The 21,410-nt window shown below is 38.5% G+C and overlaps 1 protein-coding gene across 2 annotated transcripts in view; it reads left to right on the top strand.

Annotated features, from left to right (window-relative positions):
- The first annotated feature begins 12,768 nt into the window (after positions 1-12,768).
- EPHA6 (EPH receptor A6) overlaps positions 12,769-21,410 on the top strand; it is an 874,394-nt gene continuing 865,752 nt past the window's right edge. Inside the window, exon 1 of one of the 2 annotated variants that reach the window (XM_036445896.2) lies at positions 12,769-13,163. In XM_036445896.2, the coding sequence (XP_036301789.1) occupies positions 13,061-13,163 (103 nt within the window). In that variant the 5' untranslated portion in view covers positions 12,769-13,060. The remainder of the gene's footprint in view (positions 13,164-21,410) is intronic. The other variant, XM_045584048.1, reaches the window with a different exon arrangement.

Below are 21,410 nucleotides of genomic sequence, written 5' to 3'. Positions count from 1 at the left end.
AAATTCTACCCATTAAGCGAAAATTCCCCATGCCCCACCCCTAACCTTTGATAAACTCTAATCTACTTTGTCCCTATAAGTTTCTCAGTTGTAGATATTTGATATAATGAAATCATACCATATTTGCCCTTTTTTGTATGGCTTATTTTACTTAGCATAATGTTTTCAATGTTAATCCATTGTAGCATGTGCCAGAACTTGATTCCTTTGAGAGGCCAAGTACTATTTCATCATATGTACACAACCACGTTTTGTTTATCCATTGATCTGTTGATGGACACTTGACTTGTTTTCATCTTTTGACTCTGAATAATACTGCTATGAATATTAGCATGCATTTTTTTTGCTTAGCATGACAGTTTTATTTGCTCATGATTCCATAATTGGGGCTGGAGTCAGCTGGCTGTATCTCCTGATGGTTTTGTCATGAGCTAGCCCAGGGTTTGAGATCTCTTTTATTTAACACTAGTGGCCTGATGTACGGATTAGTGCACATTGAAAGGAAATTAATTAGAAGAAATATTTTAATATTGCTATTCACCCTTTCTCTATAATAGAAGAGTCAACCCAATTCATGATTGACAATGACAAATCAAAACACACACATGTGACTGGTGCCAGTGAGAAGTTTATATGTATCACATGTGCATGTCAACATAGCCTTTTATATCTATAACTAGAGGCCCGGTGCATGAAAATTTGTGCACTTTGGGAGGGTCCCTCAGCCCAGCCTGCACCCTCTCACAGTCCAGGACCCCGCAGTGCCAGGGCCAGCCTGGCAGGTTGAACTGGGCTGAGATAGGGAGGTGGGAATTGAGAAAAGAAAGACAGAAGAGCAGGGTGGAGAGGACTACAAGTCATCGAGGAACTATAGCAGGTATATTAACTGCCCAATGCTCTTTATACACAAGGCACTAATTAGGAGGTCTGTCCAGATGAATGTATTCTTTGTTCCTCTTAAATCTCTAAAGGAGAGTTAGAACTGAAGGACAAATTCTTAGTACAGTAAATCTCAGTAAATAGTTACAGACTTCTTGGCAAGCCATGAAAGGTTTCTCTCATTCTACTGATAATCGCCATCCAAACAGGTCAGGGAAAACTGTTTGGGTAGGGGGCTAGCCCTGCTAGGCCCCCTCAGATTCAAGGACCTTGTCAACTTACATCCTGTCACCAATACCGCGGGTAGGATCCCTAGACATGGCCTGAGTTCAGGGCTTATCCGGTCTTTCCTTATCCCAGCTGCAAGGAGCTGGCCCCATCCCCACCGCTGCCAATGCTTGCCATTTGTGCAGTGCTGCCTCCCCTTCCCTGCCACTGGTGGGCTCCCTCTGCAGGCGACAGGCATGGGGTTTGATGGCTTGGCTATCCTGGGCCTCCCTCTGCGAAGTGACCGCTGGCTGGCCACACACCTGCCACAGAGTTCCTGCTGGTGGCCTGGGCCTCTGTCTTTCTTTGCTGAAGGGAGGGGCCATCTCTCCGAGGGGCCGTTTGCCTACATGATCACCCCTAACCACTTGTCTGCCAACTGATCATCCCTAATCTCTGGTCTGCCTGCCTGATCACCCCTAACCACTTGTTTGGGGTGGGGCCAGCCGGACGAGGGGCTGTCTGCCTACCTGATTGCTCCTAACTGCTGGACTACATACCTGATTGCCCCTAACCACTTGCCTGCCTGCCTGATAAACTTTAACCACTTGCTTGGGATTGGGAACAGCCCAGTGAGGGGCTGTGGTGGTTCTGGTCTCTGATTGTTCCAGTTGTTACACTTATGGTGGCTAGCCTTTTATTATATCCTAATAAAAGAGTAATATGCAAATTAACCATCACTCCACTGCAAACATGGCGGCACCCATAGCCACAAGATGGTGGTGTCCAGTTCTCTTAGCCCTTCCAGAGTCCCCAAGTCCACCCAGCAGCGGCAGTCCAGGGTGACCAGCTGGGAAACGCCCACCTACCACACAGTGATCCCTGCCCAGTGGCAGCAGCCAGGAGTGTCCTGCTGGGAGGAGCCAGCGCTCGGTGTCATCCCTTAGCCTGGCAGCAGCTTGGCTGGAGTCTCAGTCCTGCAAGGCTGCATAGGGCCTTGCACCCAAGCTGCAGGATCCCCTAGCAGCGGTGTCAGCCTGAGCTGGGGTCTCAGGCTGGCAGGGCCCTGAGATCTTCAGGCCAGTTGAGGTAGCCAGGGCTGGGGCCACACATTCCCATTGCATTATCCCCAGCCAGGCTGAGATGGCAGCCTGGGCTGGGGTCTCAGCTTGGCCAGGGTGTGATCCCCTTCCAGTGGTGGCTGCCTGAGGTCTCAACCATTGAGTCACAACAGCCAGGCAGATATGGAGGAATCTTAAATGTTTCTTTTTATTATAATATACATTTTATTGATTTTTTTACAGAGAGGAAGGGAAAAGGATAGAGAGCTAGAAACATATGAGAGAGAAACATCAATCAGCTGCCTCCTGCACACTCCCTTCTGGGTATGTGCCCCCAACCAAGGCACATGCCCTTGACCAGAATCAAACCCAGGACCCTTGAGTCCTCAGGCCGATGCTCTATCCACTGAGCCAAACCAGCTAGGGCAGTGCTGTTTATTTTTAAATGGCCAGTGCATGTCATGGCATCTCCTGTGTTGAGCATATGCCCCCTGGTGGTCAGTGCACATTATAGTTACCGGTTGGACAGACATGTAGCCTTTTATATACATGTATATAGATATAGATAGTACTGTAAGTACTAGTGAGAGTGAACAGACAAAAAGAAAAAATAAAAGGCATCTAAATTCGAAAGGAGATTGTAAAATTGCCATTATTTGCACATTACATGATATGACTGATAGAAAACTCTAAAGACTACACCAAAAAATAACTACTAGATTTAATAAATTAATTCAGCAATGTAGCAGCTTACAAAACTAACACCAAGAAATCAGTGATATTTTTATACACCAATAATGAACTCTAAGAAAGAGAAAGTAAAAACCATTCCATTTACCATTGTAACAAAAAAATTAAAATACTCAGGAATAAACATAACCAAGAAGGTAAAGACTTGTACTTAGAAAACTACAGAACATTGAAAAAAGAAATAGAAAAGATATAAACAAGTGGAAGAATATATCATGTTCATGGAATGGTAGAATTAATATCATTAACATGTCCATACTACCCAAAGCAATCTATAGATTCAATGCAATCCCTATTAAAATACCAATGGCATATTCTACATATCTAGAACAAATACTCCAAAAATTTATATGGAACACCCCAAAGTTGGCAGGATCAGATACCAGATATGAAGCTACACTACAAAGCCACTGTAATCAAAACAGCCTGATACTGGCACAAGAACAGGTATATATAGACCAATGAAACAGAACAGAGAATTCAGAGAATTCAATTAATTATATACATATTAATACAATAGAATAAAGACAGTCTCTTCAATAAATGATGTTGGGACAAGTGGACAGGTCGATAAAAAAAAATGAAACTAGAATACCAACTTACACCATACACAAAAATAAACTCAAAATTAATAAAAGACTGAAATGTAATACATAAAACTATAAAAATCCTAGAAGAAAATAGAGACAATATAATCTCAGACATCTCACATAGCAGAATTTCCACTGACACAAAGCCTAGGGCAATAGAAACAAAGAAAGAAAATAAACAAATGGGACATCAAAATAAAAAGCTTCTGCATAGCAAAATAAACCAGCATCAAAATGAAAATGGAACCCACTGTATAGGAAACCATATTGCCAATGATGTATCTCATAAAGAGTTAATTTCCAAAATATATAAAATATTCATACAAATCAACAAAAGGAAGACAACCCAATTGAAAAATGGGCAGATGACCTGAATAGACATTTCTCCAAAGAGGACATACAAATGGCCAAGAGACATATTAAAAAATGCTCAATTATCAGAGAGATGCAAATGAAAATGGCAGTGAGATACCATCTCACTTCTGCCAGAATGGCTGCTATTTATAAATCAACAAACAACAAGTGCTGGTGAGGATGTGGAGAAAAAGGAAACCTAGTCCACTGCTGGTGGGAATGCAGACTGGTACAACCACTGTGATTAAAAAAAAAATAGTGTGGAGCTTTCTCAAAATATTAAAAATGGAACTCTCATTTTACCCAGTGATCCCACTTCTAGGAATATATCCTAAGAAACCAGAAATACCAATCAGAAAGAACATACACCCTTAGGTTCATAGCAGTGTTATTTACAATGGCTAAGATCTGGAAACAGCCCATGTTCCCATTAGTTGATGAGTGGATAAAAAAAGCCATGGCATATTTATATAGCTATAAAAAAGAAGGATCTCTTACCCTTTGAGACAGCATGAAGGGCCCTGTACAGTATTATAGTAAGTGAAACAAACCAAAGAAGGACAAATATCATACGATCTCACTTATATGTAGAATGCAATGAACAAAATAAACTGATGAACAAAAAGAGATCCAGAGCCATCGAAGCAGGCAATAGACTGACCTATTTCAGAGGGAAAGGGAGGGTGGAGGAAAAGATTTTCCAATTAACTTATATGCATAGCCCATGGACAGACATTGTGTGGTGAAGGCCTGGAGAGGGGGTGGCAGTAAGTTGTGGAGGGATCTAATGGGCAGGGGGAGGGAGACATCTGTAATAATTTAAACAATAAAGCCAAATTAAAAAAAAAAAAAACACAAACAAAGGGAATTGATCTTCTGCTTTAACAAATCTTGGATGTGGATATTAGTTATGGAACCTTCACTATGTTTTTTATTTTATTTATTTATTTATTTATTTATTTATTTATTTATTTATTTAAATATATTTTATTGAGTTTTTACAGAGATGAAGAGAGAAGGATAGAGAGTTAGAAACATCGATGAGAGAGAATCATTGTCCAGCTGCCTCTTGCACACCCCCTACTGGGGATGTGCCCGCAACCAAGGTACATGCCCTTGACCGGAATCGAACCTGGGACCTTTTAGTCCTGCAGGCTGACGTTCTATCCACTGAGCCAAACTATTTCGGCTTCACTATGTTTACTGAGTCCCTGGGGTTACTAATTTTGTGGAACCCAGGGTAGTATAACAGATATAGTGGACATGGCAGGGCTGATGGCAGTCCCTGAACCATTTTTAAAATTGTAGCATCAAAGATTAGGTACATTAGGCAAGTAATGCTAAGAAATGCTATTCAGAACTGAAATAATATATAATAATAAAAGCATAATATGCTAATTAGACCAGACGTCCTATCAGATGACCTTCCGGATGAAGCCATAGTGGGCGGGGCCGAGGCAGAGGTGGCTGCAGCTGCTGTGGCAGTGGTGGGGGCTGAGCCTCTTGCACAAATTTTGTGCATCGGGCCTCTAGTTTTTAATAATATTATGAGTGGCTACTGTTAATGTCTTCTAACCAACCCAAGGTAATATGCAAAAAGCACATCATATCAGACTAGTTTTGAAGACAGTGCAAACTCATGTAGTAGCAGAGTTCAAAGTGAGCTTCGTTTTCATGATAAACATTACTGTGTGTGACAGAATTTCTACAGCAAAGTTGTACAGGTTTGTACTGTGTGCACTGGATGTTGACATGTTTTTCAAATCCCTTTTTATTTTCCCCAATTATCATTGTGGAAGTATTAAAAATAGAAGTATATATACGTATATAAAATACCATACTATCCATTGTGGTAGGCACTGACATTTATGGCTACTTAATTTTCAATTTATTAAAATCAATGGAAACTGAAAATTCAGTTTCTTGGTCATAGTAAAAGCATGCAAATACACAAAAATCACATGGGGTTGTGCTACCCTATTGGAAAGCACAGATATAATAATCCCTAAAACTGTAAAAGTTCTACTAGACATTAGTTCTAGTATTGATAGTATTAATATATAGTATTTGTTTTAGATAAATCACAAATAACCTTAATATTTTATTTTAAAGTTGTCCATATTCTCAATGAACTAGACATTTCCCCCATTGAATAAAAATACTCAAAACCAAGCATGAAACTTGTGTATATATAAACACTTCACATTTCTTATATAATTTAACCCTTGATGCAAAATAGGAGTGATAAACCAAGAATAGTAGTTGACTATATTAATACTAATCTAAGTCACCCCGGCATTTATTTGCATTTTCGGTAATTTAGAAAATTTTATTTTCACCTGTAAAAATATCAGATATTACAATTGAATTCCTAATACTATGAATGTAAGTATACTTCTAATACTATGGACCTTAAGTGGAATTTATCACTAAAATACTAGAGGTGTCTCACAAAACAAGTTAGAGTTGGATGTAGTTCCCTGAGCAACATATTCTCATAACAACTCAGAATACATATTCACATATAAAAATCTTATAATGACTGGAGTATTTATTGATTTTTAATAAACAAAAAAGGGACAAGTAGGTACTATTTTTACAGCTTAAATGTGTAAATATTATATTATTTAGGAAAAGTTAATAAAGATGGTTAATAAAGATGGAAAACTTGACCAAAAAGATAATTAGTATTTAAACACAATTATTTAGCACATATTTTTTGTAGGATGTAAAAAGAAACATTCTCTGATCTTTAAAAACTTTTCAAGGTCCTTGAGAAGACTGAATATGTGAATCAAAGTTGGTCAAGAATGTGAAAAACCATATGCTAATTTTTAAATGATTGGTATGACTGAGTTATATATAATTTTTAATCTCCTAATAATTATAATATGGCATTGAGAAATGTTTATGTTCCATGAAACAATTTTAATAGCTTAGTTAAGAAATATACTGTGACTAAAATGATATAGAACCCCTAACAAAAAGATAAATATTAGGTATAATATATTAAGTTTATATAGGGTTGCTGCTATAGGTCACTTGGAAATAAAATGAGATGTCACTCAAGATTTGTTCTTTTATTTTTATCAAGTTTAATATACACAAAAATACAGAACTTAAAAAATGCAAACTAAAGTGTAATATTAAAAAGTATTTTATAAAACATTTTACCCACAAAATCCAGGTTAAGAGATGCATTAAGGAATCACTTCTTTTCCTCTGACACTTTAATCTATCTTTAATTTGTTGTAATAAAAGAAGATATTTTGTATTATTTGTATTAAAATATTTTGTGGACAAGGGTTATTAATATGGATATTATTAATACATTAAACATTTAACTATTTGGCATATCTAAGTATTTTTATCACAAAACCCATTTTTATATGCATAAGGGGTCTGAATGCATGTATAATACAAGACAAAATACTAACTCTATTTTGATTGACTAATTTGAGACTCTAATAGAAATTAATAGCAGTATTCTTGTTATAATGTTATCTTGTTATGATGGAAATAATCAGGCATACTTCCATTTAGAAACAGTTTTTTAAGGTAGTTTCATGTCTATCATCAGTTGTTTACTGTTTGAATTTTAGAATAGCGCTTAATATTTATTATAAATGAATGAAAACCATTGTTTTTGACAGAACTGATCATTCTGGGGTATAAAAGATACACTGAATACTTTGTTACTAGTAAATTAAAATAAAATTAAATATATCATTTTTAAAATTCCCTACATAATTTAGCTAAAATTACCTTATATGGATACTAATGCCACATAGAGTATTAGATTTCATTAAAAAAAAATACAAGTTAGTTTAATCTAGTTGAATTATTTTGCCATTGGTGCATAACCTTTAATATTGTATTTGATGTTAGTAAAAGTTCATGCACTAGCTTTCAGAGGATGAATCAACCCAAACTAAGAATAAGTTTAACTTAAGCAAAAGTAGTAACTATAGGTATCCACGTCTAAGAGGAGAAGGGTAAGATTCCTCTACTTTTTTATAACTATAATAATTTGGGACTTCATTAGGGGATATTTTAGAATGATTTGTGTTGGAATAATTCATATGTCTTTGCCCTTCAATATCCCATAAACTCTAGATGGTTAGGACCTAAATATAATAATCTTTGTACCTTGCCCATAATGCTCAGCACAAATGCACATGCAAATCTCACTTGGTAAATGTTTACTGAATTAGAAAAATACCAGAAAGGATGTTTGCACTAGATTACAAGTTTAGACACTCAAACACATATATTATTTCTGTAATAATATATATACATATTTTTTTTCTTTTACCATAAAATACCATATTACACAAGAACAAAATGAAGTATTACAGCAGAACACACTGTAGTTCATTTTATGTAGTCTCTAGTATCAATATTTTTGTGAGATATTTAAGATTTAATATGCTAACAATATAGTAAAATACCCAGAACTGCTTTGAATTATGAAAATATTAACTTCACCCTAATATCAAAGAAAAAAATTCTAACGTAAATATGCAGGTGTTTTTCCCCTGCTTACATATTTTTTTAATACAAAGGGCGTCAAATTTACTAAATTTCACCTTGTGAGCTCTTTTTTTTTTTTTTTTTTTTTACTTTAGCTCTTCACATGCTAAAGCATACAATTTAATATTTTAATTAGTTTATATTTTAAAGTTAATGACATGACAAATTATAGTATTGTTTACAGCATATCTCTCAATTTTATATTAACAAAAAAAACTTAGACATTGTATCTATTCAAATTACTAAATTAATATTTAAAGGTCAGATGTTTTGACACACTACAGGATCAAAATTTTTTTTATGTTGCTTTTACCTTGATTTAAGACAATAAAAATTACAGATATAAATGGAATAACTCACTCTTCTATCAGAATAAAATACTTAAGACTTTTTCAAGCTCTGAAAGATGCTATTAAACATTATAATCCTTTTTTCCCCTCAAAGGAATTACAAGATAAGTTCTCTCCTTTCATCATTTTAAAAAGCAAATACTATTTGTGAATACTATTATTTCTATTGTAAATGAAAGCTTAGACTAATTTTAGCGTAATATATTCTACTTAATAAAAATGTAATCATTCTTACCTGAATCCAGACCAATGATCTGAGAGAATACAAAATAACTGTGAACAATATAGTATTGAAAAATGAAATATGAATGTTTTTTTGAATATTGGTATGATTTAAACAGACAAATGCAGATAAATCTACATGAATATTGCTTTGGTTCATTGAGTGGCTTATAATTTTTAAACTGTCACATGTCAACATTAAAAAAACAAAAGCCGTACATTTCTGTTAAATGCAATTGCTTCTAGCTCACATAAGATAGCCATGACAATATTTTAAAAGTTAGCTTTTAAAAACAAATTATTTTTACTCATATAACCACTAACTCTTCTCTGAATGAAGAGAACCAACCATATAGAAAGAATTCAACAAATATTTTAGAATGAATACACATAAGAACATTGTTTATATGTATGTATATAAATATAAACTTGTATCTATATAATCTATAACACAAGTAGACAAATGGTTATAATTCTTTTTATAGAAAATTAATACTTTTGAAATTAATAATCATGTCAAATCCATGGAATCGTCTTCTAGTCAAAGGTCATGATAATTATATTTCAGTTAATCTTTTTTTAAATTTTGCATGAGGACATTATCTTCTAGACCCGTGGTAGGGAAACTGCGGCTCCCGAGTCACATGTGGCTCTTTGGCCTCTTGAGTGTGGCTCTTCCACAAAATACCAAAGTATGGGCGAGTCTATTTTGAAGTAGCATTAGAAGAAGTTTAAAAAATTTGGCTCTCAAAAGAAATTTCAATCATTATACTGTTGATATTTGGCTCTGTTGACTAATGAGTTTGCAGACCACTGTTCTAGACGATACAATAGACAATATTTAACATATGAAGTTATGTTATCTTAATATTGAGAAAAATGTTGTAATTATATTTTTCTGAAAAACCTGAACCAGAATGTGACTATCAATTATTTGACCAGGTAAAAGTAGTCTATTATACTGTAATGGGCTCTGATTTATTTAAACAAACAAAAATTGTGAATTTAGGTGAATTGTAGGTAGGGGTGAGGCTAGAAATCCAGTTTAATCAAGTTGCTTTTGTTACTCTGATATAAATAATAGTTTGTTTCACATATTGTACCATGATTTGTAATTAAATGTGAGTCCTAGAAATTAACCTTAGTTTTTATAAATCTTTCCCTCCCTCCCTCCCTCCCTCCCTCCCTCCCTCTCTCCCTCCCTCCCTCCCTTCCTTCCTTCCTTCCTCTCTATTAGAACCATTTCCTTATAGCTTAATTTTAAAAGAAGCTTCTTGGTGTTTTGTTTATATTGTATTCTCTAAAATGTTATACTAAAGCAAAGTATCAGAATTTGACATTTTGTTATTAAATACTTTTACTCTGTGGAATCTTTACGTTTTTTAAAAAACCTCCTTGCAAGTCGAGCTAATCTAAAAACCAGAAGTTTAGAAGTTAACATGGTTTATATTTCTAAGATAATAATATTATACATTCCTTCAGTTTAACAGCATAGAGTATACTTTAGGCATTTATAAGGAAAGATTTCTTTGGACACAATTTTTAGTTATTTGTTAGTTAGGTCAATAAAACTATTCACTGTAAATAAACATTTAAAATTTCAAATTTAATTATAAAAATGTCATGGAAATATATTCTTTGACAGTAAAGTACATAAAAAGATGATTTTGAATCAAAACATCAGTATAATGAGTCGTTAAACACTTCTAAGAATATTATTTATTTAGATATAATAATTTATAATACTTTAATTTTACAGTTAATTATAAATTCAGTTTGCAAATGCCCATGTGGTTCATCAATATCAGTAAGAGTGGTAGATCAAGACACAAAGTCAGATTTTACTTTTTTAAGTACCAATATATAAATCCTATACTTGGCTATCTTTTCAAAAGTGATTTGCATATATTTAAATTAGCATGGGCAGTTGTAGAGAGGAGTATTTGCATTCCCAATGAGAAAGTACAGTCACCAATCAGAAACCGTCCTCACATTCTCAAAATCACTTGTATTTCCCATTTCTCTCCACGCAGCTGAATTAGACACAGTGCATCTTTTGCATATCTTTACCTCCAATGGACTAAAATGCAATAACTGAAACCTCTTCAATTGCAGTGGGGGACACACCATCCAAGGCCAAAAAACATTGGAGGGCATGGTCCCTTCTTTTCCAGAAATTTCTGAGCGTGTAAGGTCCACTCCTGATTCCTTCATCTCCTACTCCCCCAACTCCTCCTGCCACTTTGCCATTTTTCCCCGGTGCCCTCTACCCACTTTGAATGTTCCCTCTGCCCTTTGCAATACCGCTACTTTCTCTTCTCGGTTTATTTGTCTCCTTGTCATGCACATTTCCTCCCAAAACATTCTTATGAGCTTTGAGGAGGGCCTACGTCCCTCCAAGAGGGAAAAAAAGGATTATAATAACAGCGGATACAGTATTAGAGAATTCCCCACACACTGGCAATACAGGCTCCTCCGCGCGTCCTTAAGGCGTGATGTTTAGCCGGGGAGCTTCCCTCCTTTCCTTCCCTTAGGTGCATCGCGAGGGCCATCTCCACCCCCGAGCCATGGAGGCGATTTTGTTGGCGACTAACCCCCTCTAGCGCCCAACCCGCAGCACCCGAGCCACGGCTGCGGGGCCGGGAGCTCTGCGCTCCGGGCTGGGCCCTGCCCGCGGTGCCCGCCGCTCCGGGGCGAGGGCGCGGGGGCCACGGACGCCGCGCGCCCCTCGCCCTTCGCTGTTGGCCCCGCGTGCCACCCCGGCCTGGCACGAGCGCCGCGCGGGCCCACGGAAGAGCCAGCGCCGGCGGCTCCTGCCCGGCCCCGCCGATCCCCGGCGAGGGAGCGGGGCCGCGAGAGGGCGGCTCAGGCGCCGGAGCAGCCGGTCCCCCCGCCGCGCTCTCCGCGCTCCGGGCGCCGCCGGGGCCGTGGCCGCTCCGCGCCGGGCTGCTCCGAGCGAGCGCGATCCGACGCTGCCACGCCGCGGGCGCCCCGGACCCGCCCCGGACCCAGCACCCCGCACCCCGGACCCCGCACCCCGGACCCTGGATCCCGGATCCCAGCGCCCGCGGAGGAGCCCCTAAGCTCGTGCCCTCCGGCGCGCAGTCACCACCGCGGGCGGCGGGAAGACCTCGGTGAAGCCGGGCCGGGCAGCCGGCCACGTCCAGCCCGGCGCGCCTGCCTCCCCGCCGCCGGCGCTCCCTCCAGGGCTGTCCCCGGACTCAGCCGCGGAGGCGGCCCCGGAGCCCCGGAGCGCGGGCGCTCGCTCGGGCGGCAAGTTTGGAGGAGAGCGGTCCGGCCGGTCCGCCACCCCCGGGCTCCCCCCCTCCCCGGGCCGCGCGCCTGCCCCCCGCGGCGGAGACGTGAAGTCCGGGGAGGCGGTGTCGGGGGCGGACGCGCCTCAAACGCTGGGCGCCGCCGCGGCGATATGGGGAGCAAAGTGCTTGGGGGACTGAGGGCGGCCTCCGAGGCGCCGGGGGAGCGGCTGCGGGGGCCGAGGCGCAGCGCGCAGGCGGCCGAGTTGGAAACCGCCGCCGCCGCTCCAGCCAGGCGCTGAGGCGCGCGGGTCGCAGCCGGCTCGGACCCTGCCCCGCTCCGGCCGGAGCAAAGTTCCCGCCGTCCCCGCCTTGGGCTCCGCAAGTGCCCGCTGGACTCCGGAGCGGCTCGGGCGCCGCACCTGGCCGGCCCGCCCCGTCCCCGCCCCGCGGCGCCCTCCCCGCCCCCCGCGCCCCTCCCCAAACCACAGCCCGGCTGCTCCTGCGCGCGCCCTCCCGGCCCGGCGAGCAGCCCTCGCGCGCGCGGGACGCGGCGGTGGATGCGCCTCCGCCCGCCCGCAGCCGCCGCCGGCAGCTCCCGGGCGCCGCGGGCAGCGTCCTCCGCCCCCGGAGCGGCGCCCGCGCCCGGGCAGCCTGGACCTTCGCGCCCTGCCCGCGGGGCCTCGCGCGGGGGGCGCCCCGGGACACCCCCTGCGGGCAGGGTGGAGGAGGAAGAGGAGGAGGAGGAGGAAGACGCGGGCCGGGTCCCCTGCCCTGCCCGGAGCACCTGGCTGCGCGGCCGCCGCCGCCGCCGCCGCCACTCTGTTAGGGGCTGGAGGAGAGGAGCGCCCCGGAGAGCCATGGGGGGCTGCGAAGTCCCAGAATTTCTCCTGCAATTAGGCTTCTTCTTGCCTCTGCTGACCGTGTGGCCGGGAGACTGCAGTCACGTCTCCAGCAACCAAGGTAAGGGGCTGGGGCGGAGGAGCGGGAGGGCCCGGAGGTGGGTGCTCCCAGGGCCAGGGCACCGGTCCCCTCCCGCAGGTAACTTCATCCCGGTGTAGTTTCTCCGGGCTGGCTCCCGGAGTGGTCCAGGCGGCTCCTTCATGGCCTGGGACGCGCGACCTGCCGGACTTGGGTCCCTAGTTGCTTGCACATGTCTTTAAAGGGGTGCGCGAGCCTGGGCAGCAGCTGAGAGCCGCGGCCGGCGGGGGACCGCTCCGCGGGAGGCAGGTCTGCCCGGCACGCGCTTCGCGGGGACTCCTGGCTCCTGGCGGCCGCCGCTCCGAGCTGGGCCAAGTGCAGGGTCTCACATGCCTTCAGGGAAGCAGACTGCTTTTCTCTGCCTGAGGACCAGATGCTTCCTTGCCTTTGCCCCGTCACTGCTGCCCTGGCCCCTCCGCAGCCCGCCCCTTGTCCCATCCAGACCGAGGGCAGTGGGCTTGCTTGAAATCATTCCTAGGTCCGCGTGTTTGTGGTTTTCTTTTTTCTTGTGTGCAAAGCGGGTAGAGGGAGATAAGCATTTAAGGGTGAATATCCAAGTTGTGAATATCCTATTTCTAAAACCAGTCTCTGGTAGATTTTTTTTAAAATTTTTTTTTGAGGAAGGCTGTTTTAGTAGGTAAAGGGGTGAAAATAAAGACTTGGATAGTGTGTGAAAAGTGAAAGTCAGATTTACAGAATGAAAGGCAATTAGAATTTTTGAATTGTTTCTTCTGTTCAGTCTGTTTTTAGGAAACGTATCTTGGATTTGCTCTGATTTTTAAAAATCCATAAAAATATCACCTGCGTAGTGTAAACCCTCTTAGGCTAAGCAGCAAACATCCATAAAAGTTTTCCAGCGTGCACCTGGCTGGATGCTCTCATTGGCAATGTGATGACCACCAATATGTCACCTGTTATGTCACACTTGTCTAAAGACTTCACTATAAAATTTCAATTATAGTTATTATTTAACATATAAGGCCTTGGAATAATTTGCAGATATAAGAATGGAGGTCAGATGGCATAAGAGTGTGCACTTTTTTGTGAGGGTGAGAAGGTTCAGAGAGAAGGCAAGTAAAATAACACAGCTTTCTTTTTGCCATAAACATATATGACCATTTACTTCTATTTAAGAGTATTCAGAATCAATATTCAATTGTTTTCATTTATACAATTTGTATTTTTGGCATGTTTTCCTCAACATTTCTATTTGTGCAATATGTGTGTTTTGTTTTGTGTTTTTTTCCCCTGCCAGATTGCAATCCCAAGTGCATGCATAAATTTGGGAAGCATACACCACCGTCATGTCTTTGAAATATCACATAAGTGCCCCCTATAGTTCCATATTCTCCTATTCTTCATGTACATCTCTCCATTATTTTTAAGGGCCATTGGCATTATATATCAAAGGGGTAGTTAACTGAATCAACCTGTGTGAAAATAGATTGTTAAAAATAACATAATTATTTACTTGGTCTTTTTACATTTTTAAGGAGAGAAAAATAATTTTTAAATATTATGCTCTATGTTAGTATCTAGGGCTACTAAAAGAGATGTATACTTTGAGAGTCAAGTTTATTAGAAGTGTTTAAAAGTTATCTCCATGCAGTAGTTTCACTCAGTCAACATGTATCTATTCATTAAGTGCCTAAGAAACATCAGTGACCACCCTAAGCCTCAAGGATACAAAATAAAACATATTCTGAATCTACAAATGACTAATGTGCCATTCTACCAAAATATGTTAAGTATTAAAGTATAACCTTTCAGATATTCATGTTAAGGGCATAGAAGACAGTTACTTGGTAACCTCTTGCAGTAATTTTTAAAATCTATTTTGATGACTTTCACATACTTTTAACCTGTAGTACTTACCAAATATGTATAATTTATGTTTTTTTTTAATCAATTAGCTTAACAATGATAATGAATGAATATTACTCAGTTTACCTATCAAATAGGATCATTACAGATAGTTTAGTAAAACTCTTAATTTGAATTTCTGTTCATATGCTAAAAACACAGGCTTTGCATAAGGTTACATTTGGGTAAAATAGTGCCTTAAGGCCAAGTTGGGTAAAATTTAGAGTTCTTCAAAAGAAGACTCAAGAGAAAGTGGGCTCAGATTTTTTCATCAGACATAAATGGTTGCTTATAAAATGCTTTTTAAAGCCTAAGTCACAATGATTAGAAATTATGCTTTATAATATCTTTAAATAACTTTCAAATACTGAAGTGATCACATTAATAGTTAATAAAACTTCAAACTACAAAATTTTATTTTTTGTGGACATTTTGGGCATATCTTTTAAATTTGTAGTTTCATAGATAACAAATCAAAGTAAAACACCAATTTTTGAACTTTGAAAACATGGGGCATTGCAGAATGATAATAAGTATAAAATATAGAAATATTTAATGTGAAATATAAATTAGATATCTAATATACCTAATAAATATAAGTAATATGATTAATAGTTAATTTCAAGAAAATGTGTTCATTTTCCTAGTAACTTTTCATCTTAGGAGCTAATGGAATTCATGTTTTATTTAAAAAAATGTGTTACTTTGTGAAGGGTAAATTTTTATTTTTATGTTACTTGCTTTCTACTTAAGGATGTTAAAGTAAAATTTTTAGTATCTATTTTTGCCAAATTATATAAAATTCTTCATGATTAAAATGAATGGATTCACCTTCTTTCCCTCTTCCTAGTTTTCCATACTTAGACTTGGTAAAATAATGATAATGACAAAAAAGTGAACTACCTCATTTTTAACATGGTGCTTAACATGGTGCTAAGAGTAACTTGACTATAGGAAGCAATCTTTTCTCTTGTCTTTTAACTGGCTGTGAAGCTGTGCACTATAAAGACGAAATAAATCAATTTGACTCTGTCTTCCTATTACCCAACCTCCTTGAATTGATCAGAAAGTAGAGTTGCTTCCTAGATCACTCATCTCTTTAGTAAGTGAAAACATGATTTGTGTTCACATTTCTCTTACTCTAATAATTTCCCCTAGTATTTAAGACCTCAGTATTTATTAGGTGTTGGCAATTTTATTTTAAAATAACATAGTTTGTCTTCTCAATATATATAAACTTTTATCTCTGTACTGACGCTTAGGTGAATATAAAATACAGTTTTGTTTCATATGTAAGTAACCATGTATATCAATTACAGTGCTTAGTAGCCACCAGGGGTCCATTTATTCAAAGGTTACTTGAGCAAATAGTACTGTATAGCCTGAAAGAGTTGATGCATCTTGCAGGGTGTGGCTCATCATCAATCAGATACTCAAGTAATTCATTAAATCAAAATATGGTTTAGATAGAAGAATCTAGTGAACTTATTTTACTACCAAGATTGTGTGAATTTATCTTTTTTTCTTCTTCAGGGAATTAAGTGATAAATGAAACAAGCAAAACCGTAGTCTGATTTGTTAGTTTTGTTGAATTTATTACTTTGGATGTATTGAATGTAAAATTCACTAAGTTGTATGTAAATACCGGTGAAAATACCTAAGCAGAAAAATACCTGCTTAATTAAAATTTGTAGCCTAAAATTAGTTAACTGCCGTAAGTATTGTTCACAAAGTATAAAACTAAATATTGTTCTTATAGTAATAGAAAGGAAGGAGTTGAAATTTTTTTAGAAAGTTCAACAGTGACCTTTACTGAAAACATTAAAAATGTGGTAAGTAGGGAAAACTACATGATTTACAAAGAATATTACTAAATGAATTTCACTTAGAAAAAATTCATTTACAGGAATAAACTTCATAGCTATAAAGGTACAGGAGATTTTAATCACATGCCTTCATGTGGTTAAAAACAACTTGGAATGTAATTTTGTTATACATTTACAAATTGAAATAAGTAATTGTGTAATTAGTTGTTATGATTAGTAATTGAAGTAGAAAATGTCATTAATATGCATTGATCAGCTAAGTGTTGTTTCCTCTGGGTTGGGGATAAGACTATATCTAAAATCTTTTTCTTGCAAAAAGATTATACAATGTTCTTTAAGGATTTCTTCTTCAAACTAGAAGTAATATCAGCACAACATATTTATTTGGATTTTCCTAGGAGGAAAAATGTATATCTAATAGTACAAGACAAAATTAATGTTTAAATTACATATTTTACTGTTTTTATATTTTCAAACTTAATCTATAAAGAATTTTATGTTACTTTCATGTTAAAAAGTTAAACATTAAGAAAAACATTAGAACAGAAATGTTTATTTCTTCAATAATCATTGCAAATATAAACTACTTAAGTACAAAAGGCATCATAGATTTCTTGTATTTCCTTCTACCAATCCTATTTCCCTAACACAGGCATCATATCTCAATCAAGTTCTTATTCTTTCTCTCTTCACACACTGAGTGCTTCTAACTATATACTCCGTTTGTCCAAAGAATAGACATGGTTTCATATTGTACATCAACCAAACCCCTACAGTAATAGACGTTTTTCATTGTGTTCTTGTCTCAACATTTTTTGAGAGTATAAATACAGTGGAGATCAATACATACAGTTAAGTAATCAAAATAGACTTACCTTATACAGTGTACATTGTCATTTTACACAGATGTTTATGCACTACAGTATTCTTTAATAAAAATTGTATTATTTAACGTGTGCAACATGCATTATATCAGGATTCTGATCAAATTGCAATTTCATTAAACCAACGTTATTTCTTTAAAAAGAGGAATTATATATTACTTCTACACTTGCCTTATTAAGAATTGTTTTCTAGAATTTAATATCTGGATGATGGAGGAAAGAGAATAAGCAAGACAAACATTGTCTATTCCCTCATTATTTCTACTAAGGAAGACTGATAAAAAAAAAAAAAGGTAAAATAAAATGAAAAAAGTTCTTAGATATTCTATGGAGGAAACAACAACAGCTTTGAATTAGAGAATATTAGGAGAGGCCTGATATTTTAAATGTGATGATTGGAAAGACCTCTCTGGAGAAGTGACATTTAAGTCACATTCTTAGGGAAGAGAAAGAGCTAATTGTACAGAGTGGGAAGAAGTGTATTCCATTCGGGTAGAGGGAACTGTCTGGATAGTGACCTTGAAGGGAATTGAGCTTGATACGTTTGAGGGACTCCAGTCCAGTGTGACTGGAGCTTGCTGAACAAGAAAGACTGTAACATATCCATTGTGAAAGATAGTTAGGAACCAGATCCCACTGAGAAGGAAAGAAGCCATGGTATGGAGTTGTGTTTTAATATTATTCTAGGTAAAATGAGAGGCTTTTGAGATATTTTAAGCAATTTTAATTTAAGAGCATTATGGCTGGTAAGCAAAGAGATTGGAAGATGGCAAGAGCGGAATTAGGAGTCTGTTGAGATTGTCCATGAGAGAGGTTATGGTGGTTTGGCCTTGATTCGTGGAGATGTAGAGAAGATGGCTTTGAGATATATTTTGGAGGAATAATTTATGAAGCCATATTATCCTTACAGAGAAACAAATGTAGATATTTAACATTTAAGTCATTTTTCTTAGGAGGCCAAAATAAAACTACCATTGCTCCTCATAAAAATTACCTTGCTATATAATTATTTGTAATACATAGGCCATAGAAAGGATGGGATGAGTTTTCCATTTCCCACTTTATTCAGCTCAGACTATGATTTAAAATATAATCTTCATAGTACAGTTTTGCTATTTCAGACTGTTGTACATAATGTACACTCATTAGATTAAAATGCAATTTGTTAGTGCATTTCTGACTTGGTAGGTAACTTTTCATATATATTAACAGCACAAGTGGGTGGAGACATTTTCACAAAGCAATATAATAATCAAACAGAGTCTAGTTTTTAGCTAACAAAGAGCAATATTTGGAAGTTTGCCTCATGCACCAGTTTTTTTCATTTCTATTATGATCAGATTAGTGTTATTAAAAACAAATAAATATAGGTAATACGATATATAAATAGGTGTTTTTAGATAGTTTCCATTAATCTTTTCTCTCTGCATTTGTTTCAATGAAAAGAAACAAATAAAGGTTCAGAAAGCATGTAAGAGACCCAGAAATGAGATTATGGTATATATTACAGTTTTAATAACAAGGAAAATGGAAGAAACCATTAGGTTTTCACTAAATAATAGTAAATTTCATATACTTTAAAAAAATTTCCCTGACAAGTTAATTATCCATTACTTTGGGTACTGTAGGAATGCAATTATTAAATATATAGAAGCATAAAGTCCTAACTTAACAGTCATATACTTAGTAGCGTGTATTTAGAAAATTCATACTATGGTGATGCTTCACTTAAACATTTCAAATATTCTTAAATATATATTCAAGCATATAAAATCTTTTAGTTTAGTGCTTAGAAAGTTCTGGAAAATACTTATATAGTTATTTCCTTTGATAAATATTATGACTTGTGATGTTATATACAGCTTTAGTTTTCAATAATAAATATCCCAAAACTGAATGAAACCATTTATTCTTTTAACAGTATTCATTGAAGGCCTACTATTTTATAAAAAGAGTACTAACTATATGTAAGGGTTCAAGGAGAACTTTCCTTCCCAAAATATATGATCTAGTGAAGAGTTTCTAAGCTCCCTCCAGAATCAATGAGAAAAACTTAACACATTTGTTAAATATGATAATATATAACAGTACTGGTGATCAACCCTTATAATATAAAGTATGTACCATTTATTTGAAATTAATATCTATTATTTCATTACTAGAGGCTCAGTGCACGAATTCGTGCCCCAGTGGGTCCCTTGGCCTGGCCTGTGGAATTGGGACAAAACTGGCTCTTTGACATCCCTCAGGGGGTCCCAGATTGGGAGAGGCCACAGGCCAGGCTGAGGGACCCCACCAGTGCATAATTGGGGCTGGGGAGGGGCCACAGGAGGTTGGCCAGCCAGGGAGGGATAGCGGGAGGGCTCCAGGGCATGTCTGGCCTGTCTCGTTCAGTCCCAATTGGCTGGACCCCAGCAACAAGCTAACCTACTAGTTAGAGCATCTGCTTCCTGGTGTTCAGTACACATCATAGCGACTGGTCGACTTGTTGATTGCACCCTGATGGTCAGTGTACATCATACTGAGTGGTTGAGTGGCCTTAGAATATCATTAGCATATTACACTTTGATTAGTTGAACAGCTGACTGGACAATGGGACACTTAGCATATTAAGCTTTTATTATATAGGATATTTTATCTCAATTAAAATAAGTCCCTCAATCCTATATAATAAAATCCTAATATGCAAATCGACTGAACAATGGAATGACTTGTAGAATGACTGGTTGCTATGATGCACACTGACCACCAGGGGGCAGACGCTCAATGCTAGAGCTGCCACCTGGTGGTCAATGTGCTTCCACAGGGGGAGCTCTGCTCAACCAGAAGCCAGGCTCATGGCTGGCGAGCCTCTCCCACCTGCACTGCATGTGGGCAGTAAGGAGTGAGGGGTCCTGGACTGCAAGAAGGGTGTCTGTCTGCTGGCTTAGGCTCTGGGGATTGGGCGTAAGCCGGCAGGTGGACATTCCCTGAGGAGTCCTGGACTACGAGAGGGTGCAGGGCAGGTTGAGGAACCCTCCAGTGTACGACTTCCATGCACCAGGCCTCTAGTAATTCCATATTAAGCATCTTGCTTGTGTTTGCTAGGTTCTTAAACTGTAGTGATAATTATCACATGATCTCTGTTCTTTAGAAACCCAACCTGCTCTGTTGATCTTCTATATCTTTGAGTGACTGAGTGACTGATGTTTACTCTTTAATTACTTGACTTTTTATAAGACAAGCAACTTTATAATAAGTTAGATTACGTAGGAAAAAGGAGTAAAGAAACATTGTCAATCTTTTTGTGTTTTATTTATAAAACTGAATTTTCTAATGTTAGTTTTATAGATGATTATACATTCCATTTAATTACGTGACTATAAAGCATAAATATGCATTTTAAAAACATTCATGTGTAGAAAATCAATGTTTCACATATATAATGGCAATCTGTGGACTGACATGTGAAGTGAGCCTTTGTTTAAAGAATATTAGATGGTCTTATTCTAGTTTATTTAATGTGTGTTAATCATTAAAATTAGTAATTAAAGTGCAAGTTTCCAGTTTAAAATACTGGCAAATGTACATTTTAATTGAGCTTTGGAGTGAGAATTTTCAGTGCCTGTCCTGAAAAATACCTTCAGCTACTTTCCTAGGATACTGTTGAATTCTCT

Source organism: Pipistrellus kuhlii, unplaced genomic scaffold (genome assembly GCF_014108245.1).
Source record: "Pipistrellus kuhlii isolate mPipKuh1 unplaced genomic scaffold, mPipKuh1.p scaffold_m20_p_2, whole genome shotgun sequence".
Taxonomy (NCBI): Eukaryota; Metazoa; Chordata; class Mammalia; order Chiroptera; family Vespertilionidae; genus Pipistrellus; species Pipistrellus kuhlii.
Note: the sequence above shows the minus strand (reverse complement) of the source record. Positions and strands in the feature narration are given on the sequence as shown.